Below are 18116 nucleotides of genomic sequence, written 5' to 3' on the forward strand. Positions count from 1 at the left end.
GCTTCTTTACGCAGAGAGTGGTGGGAATGTGGAACTTGCTCCCACAGCAAGATGCTTCAGTATGACGGAGTGCTGTACTGTTGGAAATATTGTGTTCCCTCCCTGCCCTCCTATGAAAGGTGCCCAGAATAGCAGTATTAAAGGAAAACCCATGTAAGCACAGGGGAGAGAATGGAAGGCTATGTTGATTGGATTAGATGAAGTAAGGAGGCTTTTGTGGGACATGAAGGCCAGCACCGACCAGCTGGCCTGTTTCCACGCTTTAAAATTCTATGCAATTCCACGGCAAATGGGCTACAATTCCAGCCAACAGTTGTTGCAAGAGAAGGTCAAAGGACACCTGAAGATCAAAGCAAAGTACATAGGCCACCCTGTCCTTATCAGATCAATGTCAACATCTTTAGCTCATTCCACCCTGGACATATACCTCAGTGCCCAGTGGGTAATGTTGTCCTGCCTTGGGCACTGCAATTCAGTCAGGGTGATATTTCTAAACATCGTTCAGAAGCAAAATGTTGGAGCTTGGGTTCTAAGTTGGCACCATCGTAAAGACAGCTGTTCTCTGTAACAGAACAAGGCAGCGGGAAGGCATTTGGTGACATAATGAGCACTCTTGACAAGGCGATTGTTCCGTACATATTATGTTTACTCTTTCCGCAGTATGTAATATTTTCCGAGCCATGAATTTTCTCTAATTGCTGCCTTTTGTGGTTAACATTAAGTCTTAATTCTTGTCATTGTCGAACAGTTAACAGATTGCAGCAGTTCAAATGCAAGGGATGTGAGGCTTGATTGCTTTCTCGTTTGACGCCATTGTCCAGGGGCCTCCAACAGTCCGTCCATGTCTGGGCAGCACGGTGGCGCAGTGGTCAGCACTGCTGCCTCACAGCACCAGGGACTGGAGTTCGATTCTGGTCTTGGGTAACTGTGTGGGGTTTGCACACTCTCCCCGTGTCTTCGCAGGTTTCCTCCGTGTGCTTCAAAGGAAGGGATAGGGCCTAGGTGGGATTGCAGTCAGTACATGTTTTATGGGCCGAATGGCCTCCTCCTGCACTGTAAAGATTCTATTATTCTTCTTATTATTATTATTCTATTTTCTATGATTCACATTAGGTTTATGTCTAATCCCTCAACAACTACTGTACTGCACTTTCATAGGAGGGCAGGGAGGGAAGACAATATTTCCAACAGCACACCGTCATACCGAAGCATCAGCCTGGACTTTGTGCTGAAGTCCAGAATGGGCTAGGAATGCAGGCGGGTGGAAGAGCGGGCACATAATTTCACACCACAGTTTGACATTCCAGTTTGCTGCCACCATCCAACTCCAGAATCATTGTTTTGGGAACAAAATACTACCTATTAGAAAGTAGTGGGTAGCTTGTTAATATAGGTTAAAGGCTAGTTAAGACAGGCTAAGGCTGGTTAATATAGGTTAAAGGCTAGTTAAGACAGGCTAAGGCTAGTAAATATAGGTTAAAGGCTAGCTAAGGCAGGCCAAGTCTAGTAAATATTGGTTAAAGGTTAGTTAAGACAGGCTATGGCAGGTTAAGATAGGTTAAATGCTAAGTAAGGCAGACTAAGGCTAGTTAATGTAGGTTAAAGGCCAGTTAAGACAGGTTACGGCTGGTTAAGATGGATTAAATGCAAGATAAGATAGGCTAAGGCTGGTTAATATAGGTTAAAGGCTATTTAAGACAGGCTACAGCTGGTTAAGATTGGTTAAATGCTAGGTAAGGCAGTTTAAGGCTAGTTAAGATGAATTCTCAGAGGTTGACTGGAATTTTATAGGAGAAAAAGATGAGGATTAGTTGACAAGTCAACTCTGGCTGAGGTGTTCCCAGTCGAGAAAGCAATGGGGCATAATAATCCTGGGTAATCCAAAAAAGGCACGAGGATTGAACGTAATCTTATTGTTTTAGAGAACGAACCCTTGTTTCTGAATGCATGTCACTTTTAGCAAGTGTAAATGGCTCAATTAGGAGCACAATGGATTGTCTTAAATTGGTTGTTAGTGTAGCTATTAGCATGGTCAGCAATGTTCAACAAGTGCTGCCCAATCATGGAATCACATTTAACAAGTAGATTTTTTTGAGGGTTTTGCAAATACAGGCTGGTTGAGTATGAGCTGTGCTCTGCTTATTACAACCAACCAAGGGAACATATTGTTTGATTGGATCAGCTAATGATTGGGATGTACGGCCTGGGTATCTTGCACCAATCAGCATCCTTTTGTAGGATAAGTTGTTGAGATTCTTTGAAATTTGGCATTCTTGTATTTGTCCTGATGTGTGTAAGATGAAAAGCTTTAGCAACATGTCTCTCCTTTCAGTAATTTTCAAGTCTGCATTACCAATATCCATCAATTTTAAAGGTATATTCAGTCTTTGTTGTTGTCTCTCTGGTACCTTTGATCAAAGTTGCCTTTTTGCTTTTGTCACATCAAGTGATTTGTTTGCTCCTTAACCACAATGGTCATGGTTTAGTAATCAGCATTTTTTTCAGCATGGTGAACAGACTGATGGGTGGATCGAGAGTCCTTAGGACATTACCTCCGGTGTTTGAGGAAAACGGTGTATGGGGCTTATAGGGCCCTTACTTACTTGTATTGACATCTGGTCAAGTGGCACATCGATTTTAAAATTCTCATCCTTGTTTTCAAACCCCCCCCATAGCTTCGCCCCTCCCTATCTCTGTGACCTTCTCCAGTCTCACAGTCCTTCTAGATATCTGCTCTGCCCCAATTCTGGTCTCTCACGTCATCCCTGATTGTAATCACTCTGTAAAAAGTCTGACAACACCAGGTTTTAGTCCAACCTATTTATTTGATAATATACTCGCAAGCTTGCGAGTATATTATCAAATAAATAGGTTGGACTAAAACCTGGTGTTGTCAGACTTCTTACTGTGTTTACACCAGTCCAACGCCGGCATACCCACATCATGTAATCACTCTACCATTGCAGTTTCTTCAGCTACCAAGGCTCTAGAAATCATAGTCAAATTTCAGTACCTCCCTATCTATCTCCTTCCCCCACCTTTAAGGCATGTCATGAAACTTATTTCCTTATGTCTCGCACTGTCAGTGTTTCCTTAATGACATTCTTGTGAAGCTCCTTGTGAAGTTTTATTATGTTAAAGGTGGTCATTAAATACAAATTGTGGCAGCTGTTTGTGTATCTGACAGTCTTTCCCTGTGTTTTTTTAAAATTCATTTATGGGATGTGGGCGTCACTGGCTCAACCAGCATTTATTGCCCATCCTTAATTGTCCCTTGGCAAGTTGGTGTCCTCTTGATCCGCTGCAGTCCATGTGGTGTAGCTTACTCACAGTGCTGCTGGAATGGGAATTCCAGGGTTTTAACACAGCTACAACGAAGAAACAGCAATATATTACCAAGGAAGGATGGTGAGTGGCTTGGAGGGGAGCTCCTGGGTGATGATGTTCCTAATGTGTCTGCTGCTCTTACCCTTCTAGATGGTAGTGGTTGTGGGTTTGGAAGGTGCTGCCTAAGGAGCCTTGGTGAGTTCCTGCAGTGCATCTTATCGATGGTACACAATGCTGACTCTGTGCATTGGTGGTGGAGGGATTGAAGATTTGTGCAAGGGGTAGCAATCAAGCTTAGTCCTGGATGGTGTTGAATTTCTTGAACATTGTTGGAGCTGCACTTATCCAGCGAGTGGAGAGTATTCCTACTTTCCTACGTGCTTGTTTTCGGAGGTTTCTGTTGCCCAGAAAGCCAGGCAGTCAGTGGATTGCTGGTTGCTAAGTGGTTTAAGCTAAATTGCTATTGCTGACGAACATGACTAATATTGGAGGGCATGAATATTCATGAGGGAACTCCATCAATTTTGCTCTGGAAAATCACTATCTCTCTTCAAATTTCTTTTCTTCCCCCCCCCCCCCCCCGCTTTCTGTGCATCAGACCACATGTGGGTGAGACAGAGGCAGCACTGTTACATGTTCAGAGAGGCAGCACTATGATTACAGTGGGAGTACAGCTTTCTGTATAACATCATTCGTGACCTTTCCAAGACTGGGAATGCTGCCTCCAACATATTATCCTGGTTACATAGCGAATCCAGGATACGCAAAATGCCAGTCTGCAGGATAGACAGTTTACAAATTCACCATCCCTGGTGATTATCTGGTAGAGTGATCCGCCAGCCAATTAAATTTCATGGACAGATTTAAATTGCCACAGTGAAAGTTGGATGGGGTGTGTAATAGGGTTGTCAACTCTCCAGGACTGGCCTGCAGTCTTCAGGGATTGAAGATCAATCACCGGGACACTTGCTGTGTGCAACCCTGGAGAAAAATCATCGGGACATTAAAAACAGGATTGATTTTAAAACATTTTCTGTGAATATTTGTCTGTGCCAGATGTACAAATATTGAAAATGGCCTGTGTTGATATGCTGGGGGCAGTGAGGCTGTTTGGCTGACAGTCACATATCATCCAGTTGGGTAGTGAGTCTTTCTGTTTTCCAGTTGACGTAGGAAGATAGTGTGTCACAACTAATGGCTTGAGGGTGGGGGAAGTCATGAATCCTGAAGAATATATTTCATTACTGTTGGCAACTCTATTCTGTAAAAGGCTAAATGATCCAATCCACTAATTTAAACCTCCTGAACTGAGGTCAAAAATGACATGTCGCACTCCTGTTGCTTCCACACACACACACACACACACACACACACACACACACACACACACACCCCCCCCCCCCCCCCCCCCCCCCCAACCTACAACCAATACCCTGCATCTTCAAAAACACACCGACTCCAAATTCCAATAACACCCCTTCCCAGTTACTGCCATTCTGGCAAGACGGAAAGTAACACATCCCCATTCAACTGCACCGCAGATTCTCAGTGGATGGAACTTCTTAATTTTTAAGAATACTTCCATGCGTTGTGGGCGTCACTGCAGGGCCAGCGATTATTGCCCACCTCTAATTGCCTTTGAAAAGGTGGTTGCCTTCTTGAACCGCTGCAGTCTGTGAAGTGTAGGTACACCTGTTAGGGAGGGAGTTCCAGAATTTTAACCCAATGACAGTGAAGGAACAGTGATATATTTCCAAGTCAAGATGGTGAGTGACTTGGGGTAGAACTTGCAGATGGTGGATCTTGCAGGTGCAGCAGGTGGTCAGGAAGGCGAATGGGATGCTGGCCTTCATAACGAGGGGGGATTGAATATAAAAGTAGGGAGGTCTTGCTGCGGCTGTATAGGGCATTGGTGAGGCCGCAGCTGGAGTACTGTGTGCAGTTTTGGGCGCCGCACTTACGCAAGGATGTTTTGGCCTTGGAGGGAGGGCAGAGGAGGTTTACTAGGCTGATGCCGGAGTTGAGGGGGTTGAGCTATAAGGAGAGGCTGAATAAACTAGGCTTGTACTCGTTAGAGTTTAGAAGAATGAGGGGAGATCTCATTGAGACATATAAGATGATGAATGGGATGGATAGGATAGAGGTGGAGAGACTCTTCCCGCTCAGAAAGGACAGTAGGACTAGGGGGCACAGCCTCAAGATAAAGGGGGAGCGGTTTAGAACGGAGTTGAGGAGGAACTTCTTCACTCAAAGGGTGGTGAATCTCTGGAATTCTCTGCCCGTTGAAGTGGTGGAGGCTACCTCGCTAAATATTTTTATGACGCGGGTTGATGGGTTTTTGATAAGAGAGGGGATTAAGGGTTATGGGGAGAGGGTGGGAATGTGGAACTGAGCCACGACAGATCAGCCATGATTTTATTGAATGGCGGGGCAGGCTCGAGGGGCCAGATGGCCTACTCCTGCTCCTATTTCTTATGTTCTTATGTTATGTTTCCTTGTCCTTCTAGGTGGTAGAGATTTGGAAAGTAGTGCCCATTCACCACACAAACGAATATAACAATTGAATCATCTCCATCCCATTCATTCCCAGCAAACTTAACCACACTTGACAAGTTCTTTTACAATGTAAGAATATTAAAAGAATGAATGGAGAAAATATTATTCAATCCAGTAATCCCCATTATCCCATACCCCACTTTCAATCTACTCTATCATAGACTCTACCCCTTTAATCCCTTCTCATACCCCATGTACACTCTACCCGATTATAGACTCTACCCACTCATTTAATCCCCTCCCACACCCCATGTACACTCTACACTACAATAGATAATGAACAATGTTGTTGCATCCTCATCAAAGAAATACCCATTGTACATAACTCTAATAGACTGAATCAATATTTTATTTGAACAACTCTGGGACATGTTCCTGACCTTAAGCGTGGGTGTCTATAGTAACATCTCTGAATGACGATAGTACCTCAATGTTCTTCCGCAATTGTCCATTTCAAACAGTGTGTGAATTGATTCAGCTTCTGTGACTCCTCAAAGCTCGTTCCCATGGTGATATCATGTGTCCTTACTGTTTAAAGGAATGGAACGCTGACGAAGAAATCTTTGACAAACCCGATTTTTGTTTGGGAAATCAGTGAAGTTAGGGATGACACGTTCCCTTTTCATCAGTAAGGGGAATCACACTCCAATAACAAGATGGTGTGTTTTTGAGTGTAATTTATCTCAATGTGTTATTGGTGTTGCATTCATGGAGCACCATCCACCTTGTTGGGAAGCACATATGAAGTTGTCATATTATAACAATGATGTGGAGATGCTGGCGTTAGACTGGGATAGACACGGTAAGAAGTCTCACAACACCAGGCTAAAGTCCAACAGGTTTATTTGGTCGCAAAAGCCACTAGCTTTCAAAGCGCTGCTTCTTCATCAGGTGAATGGGATTTCAGTTCACAAACAGGGCATATAAAGACACAAACTCACTTTACACTTGCAACTTGGTCAATGTTGTCTGTCTGATATGCTGCAGGAAAGGATGTCCCAAGACATGGTACATTAGGGAGACCATGCAGTCACTATGACAATAGGTGAATGACAATCACCAGGCAAGAATGTTCTCTTCCTGTTGGGAAACACTTCAGTAGGCATGCGCATTCGGCCTCTGATCTTCAGGTGGGCGTTCTCCAGGGCAGCCTTTATGACACATGACAGCGCAGAATCACTGGGCGGAGACTGGTGGCCAGGTTCCACACACATGGGGGCTGCCTCGCATGGAATCTTGGGTTCATGTCACAGTATCTGTAACCCCCACAACTTATCTCGAATTGCAAAATCTCACTAACTGTCCTGGCTGGAGACAATACACATCCCTTTAACCTGTGCTTAACCCTCTCTCCACTCACACTGTCTGTAGTTTTAAGACTTGATTACCTGTAAAGACTCGCATTCCAGTCATTATTTTGTAAAGTGAGTTTGTGTCTTTATATGCCCTGTTTGTGAACTGAGATCCCACTCACCTGATGAAGAAATAGCGCTTCGAAAGCTAGTGGCTTTTGCTACCAAATAAACCTGTTGGGCTTTAACCTGGTGTTGTGAGACATCCTATACTATAACAAACGCACAGCCAATTGGCACAGAACAAGATCCCACAAACAGCACAATTGATGATGACCTTAGTGATGTGGATTGATGTTGTGGGATCTTATACGCCCATCTGAGAGTGAAGGACATTAATTCCGAAAGATTACATTGCAGGCAGTGTAACACTCCTTCAACATCCTGTAGAAGTTAGTGCTACAGTCTCAGGAGTGGGACTTGGTGCCAGAACTCTCTGATTCAAGAGGTGAGTGTGCCACTCATTGAGCCTGGTTGATGTCACTCAGTGGTCCAAACACCAGACATGAGACCCAGGGATACTGTAGGCTGACTGGTGCAGATATACTCACTGTAATACTTGCTCTCCGTTATTCAATGTAAATTGTGATAGTCACTCACTGTAACTCAAGTGTAAATCAGACGGCAGCTTCTGACACTACACATGCACAGTGAAATGTGGAAACCATGAATGGGCTGTGTGAGTTCATGCCCTGCTCGTTTAGAAGCTGCCCATCCATTACTTTGCTGAGAGACTTACTACATAATATAAGATTAGCCATGAAGCTGCTGTACTCATAAAACATACATCTCAAATGTATACATATATGGGTATTTAATTAGATTTTATCGGTATAGGTATCTTTTCATACATCTAAAACCCCATCATTATCACTGGGTCAAAATACTGGAACTCCCTCCCTAACAGCACTATGAACTGCAGCAATTCAAGAAAATTGCATAGCACCACCTCAAGAACAATTAGAGATGGGCAATAAATACTGGCCTAGGAGCAACGTTCACATTCCATGAATAAATTTTTAAAAATTGAAAATGGGATTGGAGTACAAGAATAAGGAAGTCTTGCTACAATTGTGCAGGATTCAGGTGAGACCATACCTGAAGAACTGTGTGCCAATTTGGTCTCTTTACCTAAGGAAGATTGGACATGCAATGGAGCCAGTACAGCAAAGATTCACTGAGTTGGTTCCTGGGATGAAGGAGTTGATCTGTAATGAGAGGTTGATTAGATTGAGTTATATATTCCCTGGAAGAATGAGAGACAATCTCATTGAAACCTATAAGATTTTGAAGAGGTTTGATAGAGTGGATTGTTTCCGCTGGTCAGTGAATCTAAAACATAGGAGCACAGTCTCAGGATGAGGGGCAGATCATTTAGGATTGAGATGAGGAGAAATTTCTTCTTTCACAGTGTTGCGAATTCTCTAACCCATGAGGTTGTGGATTGTGTATTTTTTTCCCTAAAGACCATTTGTGAACAAGATGGATTTTTATGACAATTGGTGATAGCTTTGTGCTCACGATTACTGACATTACATTACTGAATTCAAATTCCAGCAGCTGCCATGGTGGGATTCGGTTCCTTGGGTGATCTGTCTTACCCCTGCTGCTAGTATTTTAGCACCAATGGCTAACAACCCCCCCCGCCCCAAACACACTCCCGCCCCTCCCTAGGGCTAGTGACAATTAGGGGAAAATTAAGGATCCCTTTCCACTGCTGCAGGTATTTCCACCCCCCAACAAGCCTGGTAGCAAGGAAGCAATGCCAGCGTAAGATTATTTATCATGGATCACTGCTCAGGCTGAGGCTTGCTTTCATGACCAGCTGAGGTAAGGTTGCCCCTGACTTTCTGGTTGGTGATTGGATCAACTGGAGAAAGTCCTGGCCCTTGTGATGGACAAGTAGCGTTTTCAACTGAAATACCAGTGAGGGGTTCTCTCTGAATATATGGTGACAGTCACATCTGGTATGGGCAAGGTTGCCAACCTTCTAGGATTATCCCGCCATCTCCAAGAATTGGGAAGATGGTGGTGTAGTGGTACAGTCACTGAACTAGAAAGTCAGAGGCTCAAGCTAAAGCTCTGGGAACCCAGGTTCAAATCTCACCACGGCAGCTGGTGGAATTTAAATTCAATAATGTGGGCCTCAGTCATGGTGACCGTGAAATTATCACCAATTGTCGTAAAATCCCATCTGGTTGACTAACATCCTTTAGGGAAGGAAATCTGTCGTCCTTACCTGCTCTGGCCTACATGGGATTTCTGACCCACAGCAATGTGATTGACTCTTATGGTTGGCAAGCCATTCAGGTCAAGGGCAATTCGGGATGGGCAATAAATGTTGGCCTTGCTAGTGACACCCGATTCTGTGAGAGAAATAAAAATAACTTCATCAGGAACGCTTGTTTATTATTGTCACAAGTAGGCTTACATCAACACTGCAATGAAGTTACTGTGAAAATCCCCTAGTCCCCTCACTCCGGTTTGGGTACACTGTTTGGGTGCACTGAGGGAGACTTTAGCATGGCTAATCCACCTAACCAGCGCGTCTTTCAGTCTATGGGAAGAAACTGGGACACCAGGAGGAAGCCCGTGCTGACACAGGGAGAGCTTGCAAACTTAGTACATTGATCCAAGCTGGGAACTGAACCCGGGTCCCTGGCACCGTGAGGCGGCAGTGCTAACCATTGTGCCACCTTGCTGCCGAGCACAGTGTTGGGAACATAAACCTGGGTGTTATTACAGGAAACCTCTTTTTCACATTTGTGCTTATTAATTATAAAAATATTGCATTTGGGTTTAAAAAAAAAGCTTTTTGATTCGTGACTCATGGAATTGAGTCATGGAGACAATTTGCCTTCTAACTGGCCAAGGAATATGGCCTGATGTCTCAATGACGTGTGCTGGTGGATGGATGTCGGAGGAGTGCTGCATTGCCTTTCTGTTGAGATGCTGAACCATCACTCCATCTGCCCCTCCAGGGGATGAGAAAGATCCCACAGTTCGATTCAAAGGTCAGCAGGGGAGCTCTCCCTATCGTTTAGGCCAACATTTTTACCTCAACCAACATCAGCAAAAGTGGTCACCTGTTTGCTTACCCCATTTCTGTGGGATCTTAGTCTATTAGTTGCCATAGTTCCTACATTACAACTGTGGCTACATTTCAGTAGTACTGCATCAGCTAGGGAGAGGTTTGTTAATTCTTTCATGGGATACAGACATTGCTGGTTTCCCGTCCCTAATTGCCCTTGAACAGAGTGGCTCATAATAAGAGTTGGACAATATCCAGGCTTGGGCTGGCGGGTGACAAGTATCGTTCACACCACACAAGTAACAAGAGAGAAGTTAACCATTGCCGCTTGACATGCTACGGCATTACCATTGCTGAATCTCACACTATCAACCCATTGGTCAGTCAGAGACTAGGAATCCTGTGGCAAATAATTCATCTCCTGACTCTCCAAAGCCTGTCCTCCATCTACAAGGCACAAGTGATGGAATACTCTCCACTTCCTGGATGAGTGCAGCTCCAACAACACTTAAGCTCAAAACCATCCAGGAGAAAACAGCCCTCTTGATTGACAATCCATCCACAAACATTCACTCTCTCCAGCACTGACAAACAGTGGCAGCAGCATGTATCATCTAAAAGATGCACTGCAGGAGCTCCTTTGATAGCACCTTCCAAACCCACAACGATTGAAGGATAAGGGCAGCAGAGAGCTGGGAACAACAGCACCTGAAGGAGCAGTGACACAGTGGTTAGCACTGTTGCCTCACAGCACCAAGGATTAGGGTTCAATTCCGGCCTCGGGTGACTGTTTTTGTGGAGTTTGCACACTCTCCCTCTCCCTGTGTCTACGTGGATTTCCTCTGGGTGCCCTGGTTTCTTCTCATGGTGTAAAGGGACATACATTAGGTGGATTGGCCATGCTAAATTGGCCCTTAATGTTCAAAGATGTGTAGATTAGGCGGATTAGCCATGGTAAGTGTTTGGGGTTACAAATAGGAGAGAGATGTTCTTTTGGGGAGGTAGGTGCAGACTGGACAGACTTTCTGCACTGTAGGGATTCTAAGGTTCCCCTCCAAGTCACACACCATCCCTACTTGGAAATATATCGCCGTTCCTTCACTGTTTCTGGATCTAAATTCTGGAACTCCTTCCCGAACAGCTCCTTGGGTGTACCTACACCACATGAACTGCAGTGGGTCAAGAAGGCAGCTCACCACCACCTTCTCAAGGGCAACTCAACATGGACAATAAATGCTGCATAAATACTTGAAAAGGAGGAAATAATTGCTGGGCTGTGTTGGGGAAGCTCAGAGTAAAGGAACTAATATGGATAGCCCTTTCAAAGACCCAGCACAGACACAGTGGGCCAAATGGCCTCATTCTGCAGTGTGTGATTCTATGATTCTCCAAAAAGAAGATGCAGAAGACCCTCCTTGTCAGAAGCAGAAATAGTGACATTACAATCTCTCGACGTGAGCCTTCTTTCCCTCCCCTCCCCTCCCCCAGCTGAAGTCTCAGATTATTGAGCACTGTGCTCGGACTGGACTGCTGTCTGTCCTGGAATGGCTTTTGAAGCTGAAATCTGAGCATTTATAGTTACGCTTAATGCAATAAGATCCCCTGAATCTTTTTATAGTTTAAGCTACTTTAACATGTGTTACCCAGTGGGGAGGGGGGGGGGGGGAGGTAGGACGAAGAGCGTTGGAATGAAAACGTTGTACGGAGGTTGGTAAAATCTGAGGCTGTTTATGTACACAGCAGACATGTGTACAGTTTAATAATTGACCACAGTGGAGATAGGGTGTTTGGCGTTCAGAGTGTGGGTTTGATTTGTGACAGCTGGTTTAATTACCGGATTTGTGAAGAATGCCGAGGCCCTGGATTTGGTGATAAGAGTCTTGGTCTGCATTTAATTTTCCCCTCCAGGATCTTTCGATTTCCCCCAGGAAACCTTGGAGCAAACGAGAGAGAGAGAGGCCGTTCGATTTGGATTTTTTTTCTGCAAATGTCCATGACCTTTGATCAGTTGTGCACATCTCTCCTGCTTGCAGTGGTGCTGTGTTGTTTTTAGATATATACCGACATCTATATAACGCTGACTTTTCCAATCCTGAGGCAGGCCTTTCGATGCTCTGCCTTCCTGCAAAGAGCTCAAACACATGTTCTCCTGGCTCCTCGCTCCTACTGAGTTGAGCTGACAACTTGTGTCTGCAGATTGGCGTTCCCGGTGACTCCTCGAACAGCTTCACAATCTAACCATCTGGAATTCAGTCATAAAGCCCATGCGTGATAATGGATGACTTTTGGTCCCTTCGCTCTACCTATGGTAAGCACTGCTCAATCAGGATAGAGACTTTCTGAAGGGGAGCCTTAGCTCCGACAGGGAATGGCGCTTGAAGGAATGGAGCTCACACTCCTCGTGCTCATACCTACCCTGTCCGGGACGAGGAGTTGATTTTTGGCGAGCGGTTCCACTGCTGTTGATGCCATTTTTAAATGTAGACCGACTCAGGCCTTGTTGACTTGGTGTGTCCTTGTGGGGCCCACCTTTTGCTCTGGTCTCTCTGGCTGGCATTTGGTATTCTGCACACCCCCCCTTTCCCCCTTCCCCTGAATGTCCTGCACGTACTCAAAGACACTAGCCTCACCAGAATAAATGCTTCCAGACATCTTACAAAGCAGCGAGAGGAGGTTAAGGGGAGATTTATTAGAGGTGTTTAAAATTATGAAGGGTTTTGACAGTGTAAATAAAGAGAAATTATTCTCCCGGGTAGGTGGGTTGACAACAGAGAGGCACAGGTTTAAGATAACTGGCAAAAGCATCAAGGAGGATGTGAAGAGTGTTTCTTTTTTAATGCAGCGAGTTATTGTGATCTGGAATATGCTGCCTGAAAGGGAATCGGATAGATACTTGAAAAGAGGGGGATTGCAAGCTTAAGGCTGGGACTGCGAGTTATCAGACAGATTTTTCAAAGAGCCAGGACTATCCTGATAGGCTGAGTGACCTCTTCCTGCATTGGATGAGTCCGCATACAAAACAGAGGGAAATTTCTGTCTAGGAGGTGATGAGTGAGACAGGTTGGTGAGTGTGAGCTTCTTTTTGAGTCTGAGGCAGAGAAGGTTGCCTCAGATCTGAGATCAACTGGCCCCATTTGAAGAAAAGCTAAATAATCATCTGTAGCTGGTTCCAAAGGGACTAACAGGAGGAATGGAACACCAGGCTCCTAGGCCTGTGTCCAGTGGACAATAGCAATCGGAGTGACATGCATTCTGGTCGCTCCCCCCCGATTTGGGACCTCGGGATTACAGGACTAGATTTTCAGCACTTCATAAAGCACGGTTAGTGTGGCGGGCAAACTGGTAAGCAAAACTGTGTACCACACATTTGGGTTGGATAAAAGCAAGTTACTGCAGATGCTGGAATCTGAAACCAAAAGTGAAAATGCTGGAAAATCTCAGCAGGGCTGACAGCATCTGCAAGAAGAGAAAAATGCTGACGTTTTGCATCCAGATGACCCTTTATCAAAGCACATTTGAGTTGGAACAGGTATAAGGGGCCAAATGGCCTTTCCTCTGCAGGCCTTCCAGCATTCTTAGCAACAACAATAGTTTAGTTTTATATAGCAGCTTTGACATAATGAAACACAGGGCCCCTCGAAGGACCATTACTAAACAAACTGACACTGACTCATATAAAAAGTCATTAGGCCAGATGACCAAAGCTTTAGACAAAGAGTTTAATTTTTTTAATGTTTAGTAATGTCACAGGTAGGCTTACATTAACACTGCAATGAAGTTACTGTGAAAATCCCCTCATCATCACTCTCCAGTGCCTGTTTGGGTACACTAAGGGAGAATTTAGCATGGCCAGTGCATCTAACCAGCACGTCTTTTGGACTGTGGGAGGAAACCAGAGCACCCAAATGAAACCCATGCTGACACAGGGAGAATGCACATTGTGAGGCAGCAGGGCTAACAATAAGAAGAGTTTGAAATGAGGGAAGTGGGATAGAGATGTGGAGAGGTTTAGGGAGCTTGGGACCCAGGCAGCTGAAGCCACGGCCACCAGTGGCAGACCTGTTATTGTCAGGAATGTACAAGAGGCCAGATTAGAGGAGCACAGATATCTCGGAGGGTTGTGGGGTTACAGGAGTTTCCAGAGATAGGGAGATAGATTAATATAAATAGTTGAGGCCCGAGGACCAAACCCTGTGGCACCCCACTAGTTACATCACTCACCAACCAGAGAAAGACCCATTTTCCCCGGCTCTCAGCCTTCTGTCAGTTAGCCAGTCTTCTATCCAAGTTAATAAATTACCCCTAACCCCATGTGATCTTACCTTGTGTATAAACTTTCTGTGCTGCACCTTATCAATGCCTTTTGGAAGTCTAGGTACATTACATTTACAGAATCCCCATTATCTACTTGGCTCATTACATCTTTGAAGCAAATTAGTCAAACACGATTTACCCTTCATAAAAACCATGCTGACTCTGATGGACTGTATTTTGACTTTCCAAATGTCCTGTATTACTTCCTTAATAATATAGATTTCTTATTTGAAATTGTAGCTTAAGTGAATGTCTGTGATGTTGGGAAAGGCCATTGTACCTTTTTGAGATGCAGTGTCTGGACAAGAACAAAGTTACTTGGAGGATTTTTGTGCTGGATCGTTGCACTACAGGTGACGTGAACCTTACTGGGATGAGGGAATTTGCTTCTTCAATGTTTAGAGTGGTCAAGTGAAATTTCTGCCAATTCCCCCATCAAGGACAGTGACATTATTCAAACAGTACAGTTGTTTCATTTGTTTTGTCAATATCTCTGGCTGCTTTTAGAGAAAGGCTACATTGAAAGTTCAAGGAATTAAAACCAGATAGCAAATGTCCACTTTCTGACTCTCGCACTGACTTCATGTTTACACAAACCGAGGCCTTTTTTTTGCCTTCGATCGGGTCTTGTTTGTGTTGGCGTGTCCCGTGGCTTTGTCAACATTTCTCACTGTTTTAAAATTAGGGATCGCCCTTTTAGGACAGAGATGGGGAGAATTTTTTTTTCTCTCAGAGGATTGTACGACTTTAGAAGCCTTTGCCTCACAAGGCAGTGGTTGCGGGGTCATTGAATAGTTTTTAAGGCGGAGGTAGATAGATTATTGTTAGGTGAGGAAATCAAAAGTTGTCGGGGGGGGGTGGAAAATGTGGAATTCAAAACACGTGCAAATCAACCATGATCTTATTGAATGGTGGAGCAGGCTGGATGGGCTGAATGCCTAGTTATGCTCTTATTTCAGATGTTACATTCGTATCTGAGTCAAAAGGATGGCTAATTAGATGAGTGTTGTGGAATGGTTCATCATTGTGTTATTGCTGTGGGTCATCAACGTAAGGTAGCCAGTAATAAATTTACCTAGAGATCAGCTATAATGTGGAACTTGCAGCCAGATAGAGCATTGAGGTGAACAACATCGATGGATATAAGGGGAAGCCAGACAAACATATGAGGGAGAAAGGAATAGAAGGATATGCTGACAGGGTGAGATGACATAGGGTTGGAAAAGGCTCTTGTGGAGCATAAACACTAGCATGGACTTGTTGGGCCTATTGCTATGCTTTACTTTTTGTGTTGTACACTCATTGTGCTCATTGTGACTTGGGCTTACTGTTATTTCATCTAACTTCTTTGTGACTCAGCGTTCTCTTGTTGTTCCCACAAAGCCTCCTCCCTACAGAATCAGGCTGGGCCACTTCCTCAATTCCTCAATTAGTAGGCTCCACACATTAGTCTTACCAAAAGAAGAAAAGTAGGCATCCAACATTTAATTCAGTTTGACTCAGATATCAGGAGAACAAAGAGGGAAAGTGAGACTCCCAGTTTCCTGACCATAAAATGGAATTCTGAAAACATCCTTACTGAAGACAATAGTTCTTGCTCACACTGAACATCTTCACTGCCATTATGCACCAAGTGTGCAATCGATAAAGATGCAAATACTTGGAGGAGTTGAGAAAACAATATTTCCCTAAAATTCCACTCCCACAAAATTCCTTCAGCGTTATGGGAACTACGGCAGATGGTGAAATTTGAATCTGGAAAAAAAATGTAATGATGTGTAATCATCTGTAAAAAGTGTAATGATGACTATAAAATTGTTCACTAAAGTCTTTTAAGGAAGGAAATCTGTCTTTTTTACCTGGTCTGGCCTACATGTGACTGCAGACCCACAGCATTGGGGTTAACTGTTAAAATGCCCTCAGATATGGACTAAAAAAGCCGGTCAGTTCAAGAACAATTAGAAATGGGCAATAAATGCTGACAAAGCTAATGACACCCACATCCTGTGAAAGAATAAAAAGAAATGTATCTTGCTCAGTCCGTTTCCTCAATCCCCAGCCTTGCCTTCATCCTTTCATTTTCAATTTTTGCCTATAGGGTTTCTGAGAAGTGGGTGGGGTTTAACTCTGTACAGAGATGTAGCAGCGATCAGCTACACGAATGACTGGTGTACACATTGGTCTTTACTATGTTAGCTGGCTTTCTTACACTTTGGCAATTCAGTGGTAATTCGTTGTGGTATGATGTGCGCTGCGATGTTTCTGGGGGTGCCATGCAAGTTCAGGTTCACGTTGCGATAAAGATCTCTGTAAATACAAGTCTTATCTTCCTGGCTTCATCGCAGTAACTCGATGAACTTCCATAGGTAGGTGTGTTGGCATCTGTCCCACTCACGTGCAGCCTGAGCTACACAAGGAACCTTGTCCTCTTGACAGAGTTTCCTCCCGGTTTGCAGCATTTCAGAGGTGTGTTTTCCTCACATTAACTTGACAGAAACATTGGACTCTTGTCGGACTGAGCCATGACAGATCAGCCATGATCTTATTGAATGGCAGGGCAGGCTCGAGGGGCTAGATGGCCTACTCCTGCTCCTATTTCTTATGTTCTTATGTCGGAAGTTGCTAAAAGTTTGTTTGTCCATTGTTGCCACCATTTGAAATAGGTGAAACTAAAACAGGAAAACAAACCTTCGCTTCTTGAGAATTGTGAAGCCCTGAGTAAATAACTCTCCTTGGTTAAAAAAAATGGAGAGTTTGTAGAAAGGTATTACGAAGCTGGTATTTAACAGAATTTCAAAATCTCAAACTTTACACTCATTCAGATTGGGGGATGGGAGTTACTCGTCAAATGGAGTGGAAGATTTAGGACATTTCAGCACCTGGTCGTTCAAGGTTTTCTTTTATTTATTCTTGGGACGAGGAAGGGCAGCATTTCAACTAGACCATCCTGCGTTGAGTTGAGTTGAGTGGGTGGAGGTGCATAGTTTGTAATTCAGACCTCATTCAAAGACAAGTATAAAATAGCCCTTTAAATACATAATTCATTGATGCCCTTCATTGCCGTGCTATAGCAGATTACACTGGCATTTCATCTCAATCAGTGAAAACGAGACCCTTCCACTTATAATGCTTACCGTATTTACTTGTTTATAAGGTGCAATAGTTATAAGCACATGTATGAGCAGTGTAACAGACAACCAACAGCAAACATTGGGAAACTTCCTTCTGTCTATATTCCCATCTTGCTACTAGAGAACTCCATCACTACATCTTCTCTCTGTTCTTTCCCATTTAAATCAGCATACCCTATTAGCTGTTTCTTTGCCACTACAGCGATGTTATTTAAGTGCTAACCCTTCCCATCTGCCTCACATTCCTGTCTGGTTTCCACCATCTCTTTTTACATCCCCTCTTCATTGTGCATCCCCCGATCCTCAGGGAACCAGCCTGGCTTAATCGGTAACTCTCTGCGCCATAGTTGCGAGCACCACTCCAGAGACTTGAGCATAGAAGCTAGGTTGGCATCCCAAGCAGGA

General features: G+C 44.1%; 1 protein-coding gene across 2 annotated transcripts in view; it reads left to right on the top strand.

Moving 5' to 3' along the window:
• The window catches only part of LOC145347962 (retinoic acid receptor RXR-gamma-A-like), a 191930-nt gene that overhangs the window by 57249 nt on the left and 116565 nt on the right, over nt 1-18116 (top strand). Inside the window, exon 1 of one of the 2 annotated variants that reach the window (XM_080195983.1) lies at nt 12004-12574. The exons of the other annotated variant lie outside the window; for it this stretch is intronic. Coding sequence (XP_080052109.1) covers nt 12541-12574 — 34 coding nt within the window. The 5' untranslated portion in view covers nt 12004-12540. Of the gene's footprint in view, nt 1-12003; nt 12575-18116 lie in introns of those variants that run through there. 2 annotated transcript variants of the gene reach the window in all.

This window comes from Carcharhinus amblyrhynchos, chromosome 9 (genome assembly GCF_965287045.1).
Source record: "Carcharhinus amblyrhynchos chromosome 9, sCarAmb.v2.hapA, whole genome shotgun sequence".
In the NCBI taxonomy this organism is placed as follows: Eukaryota; Metazoa; Chordata; class Chondrichthyes; order Carcharhiniformes; family Carcharhinidae; genus Carcharhinus; species Carcharhinus amblyrhynchos.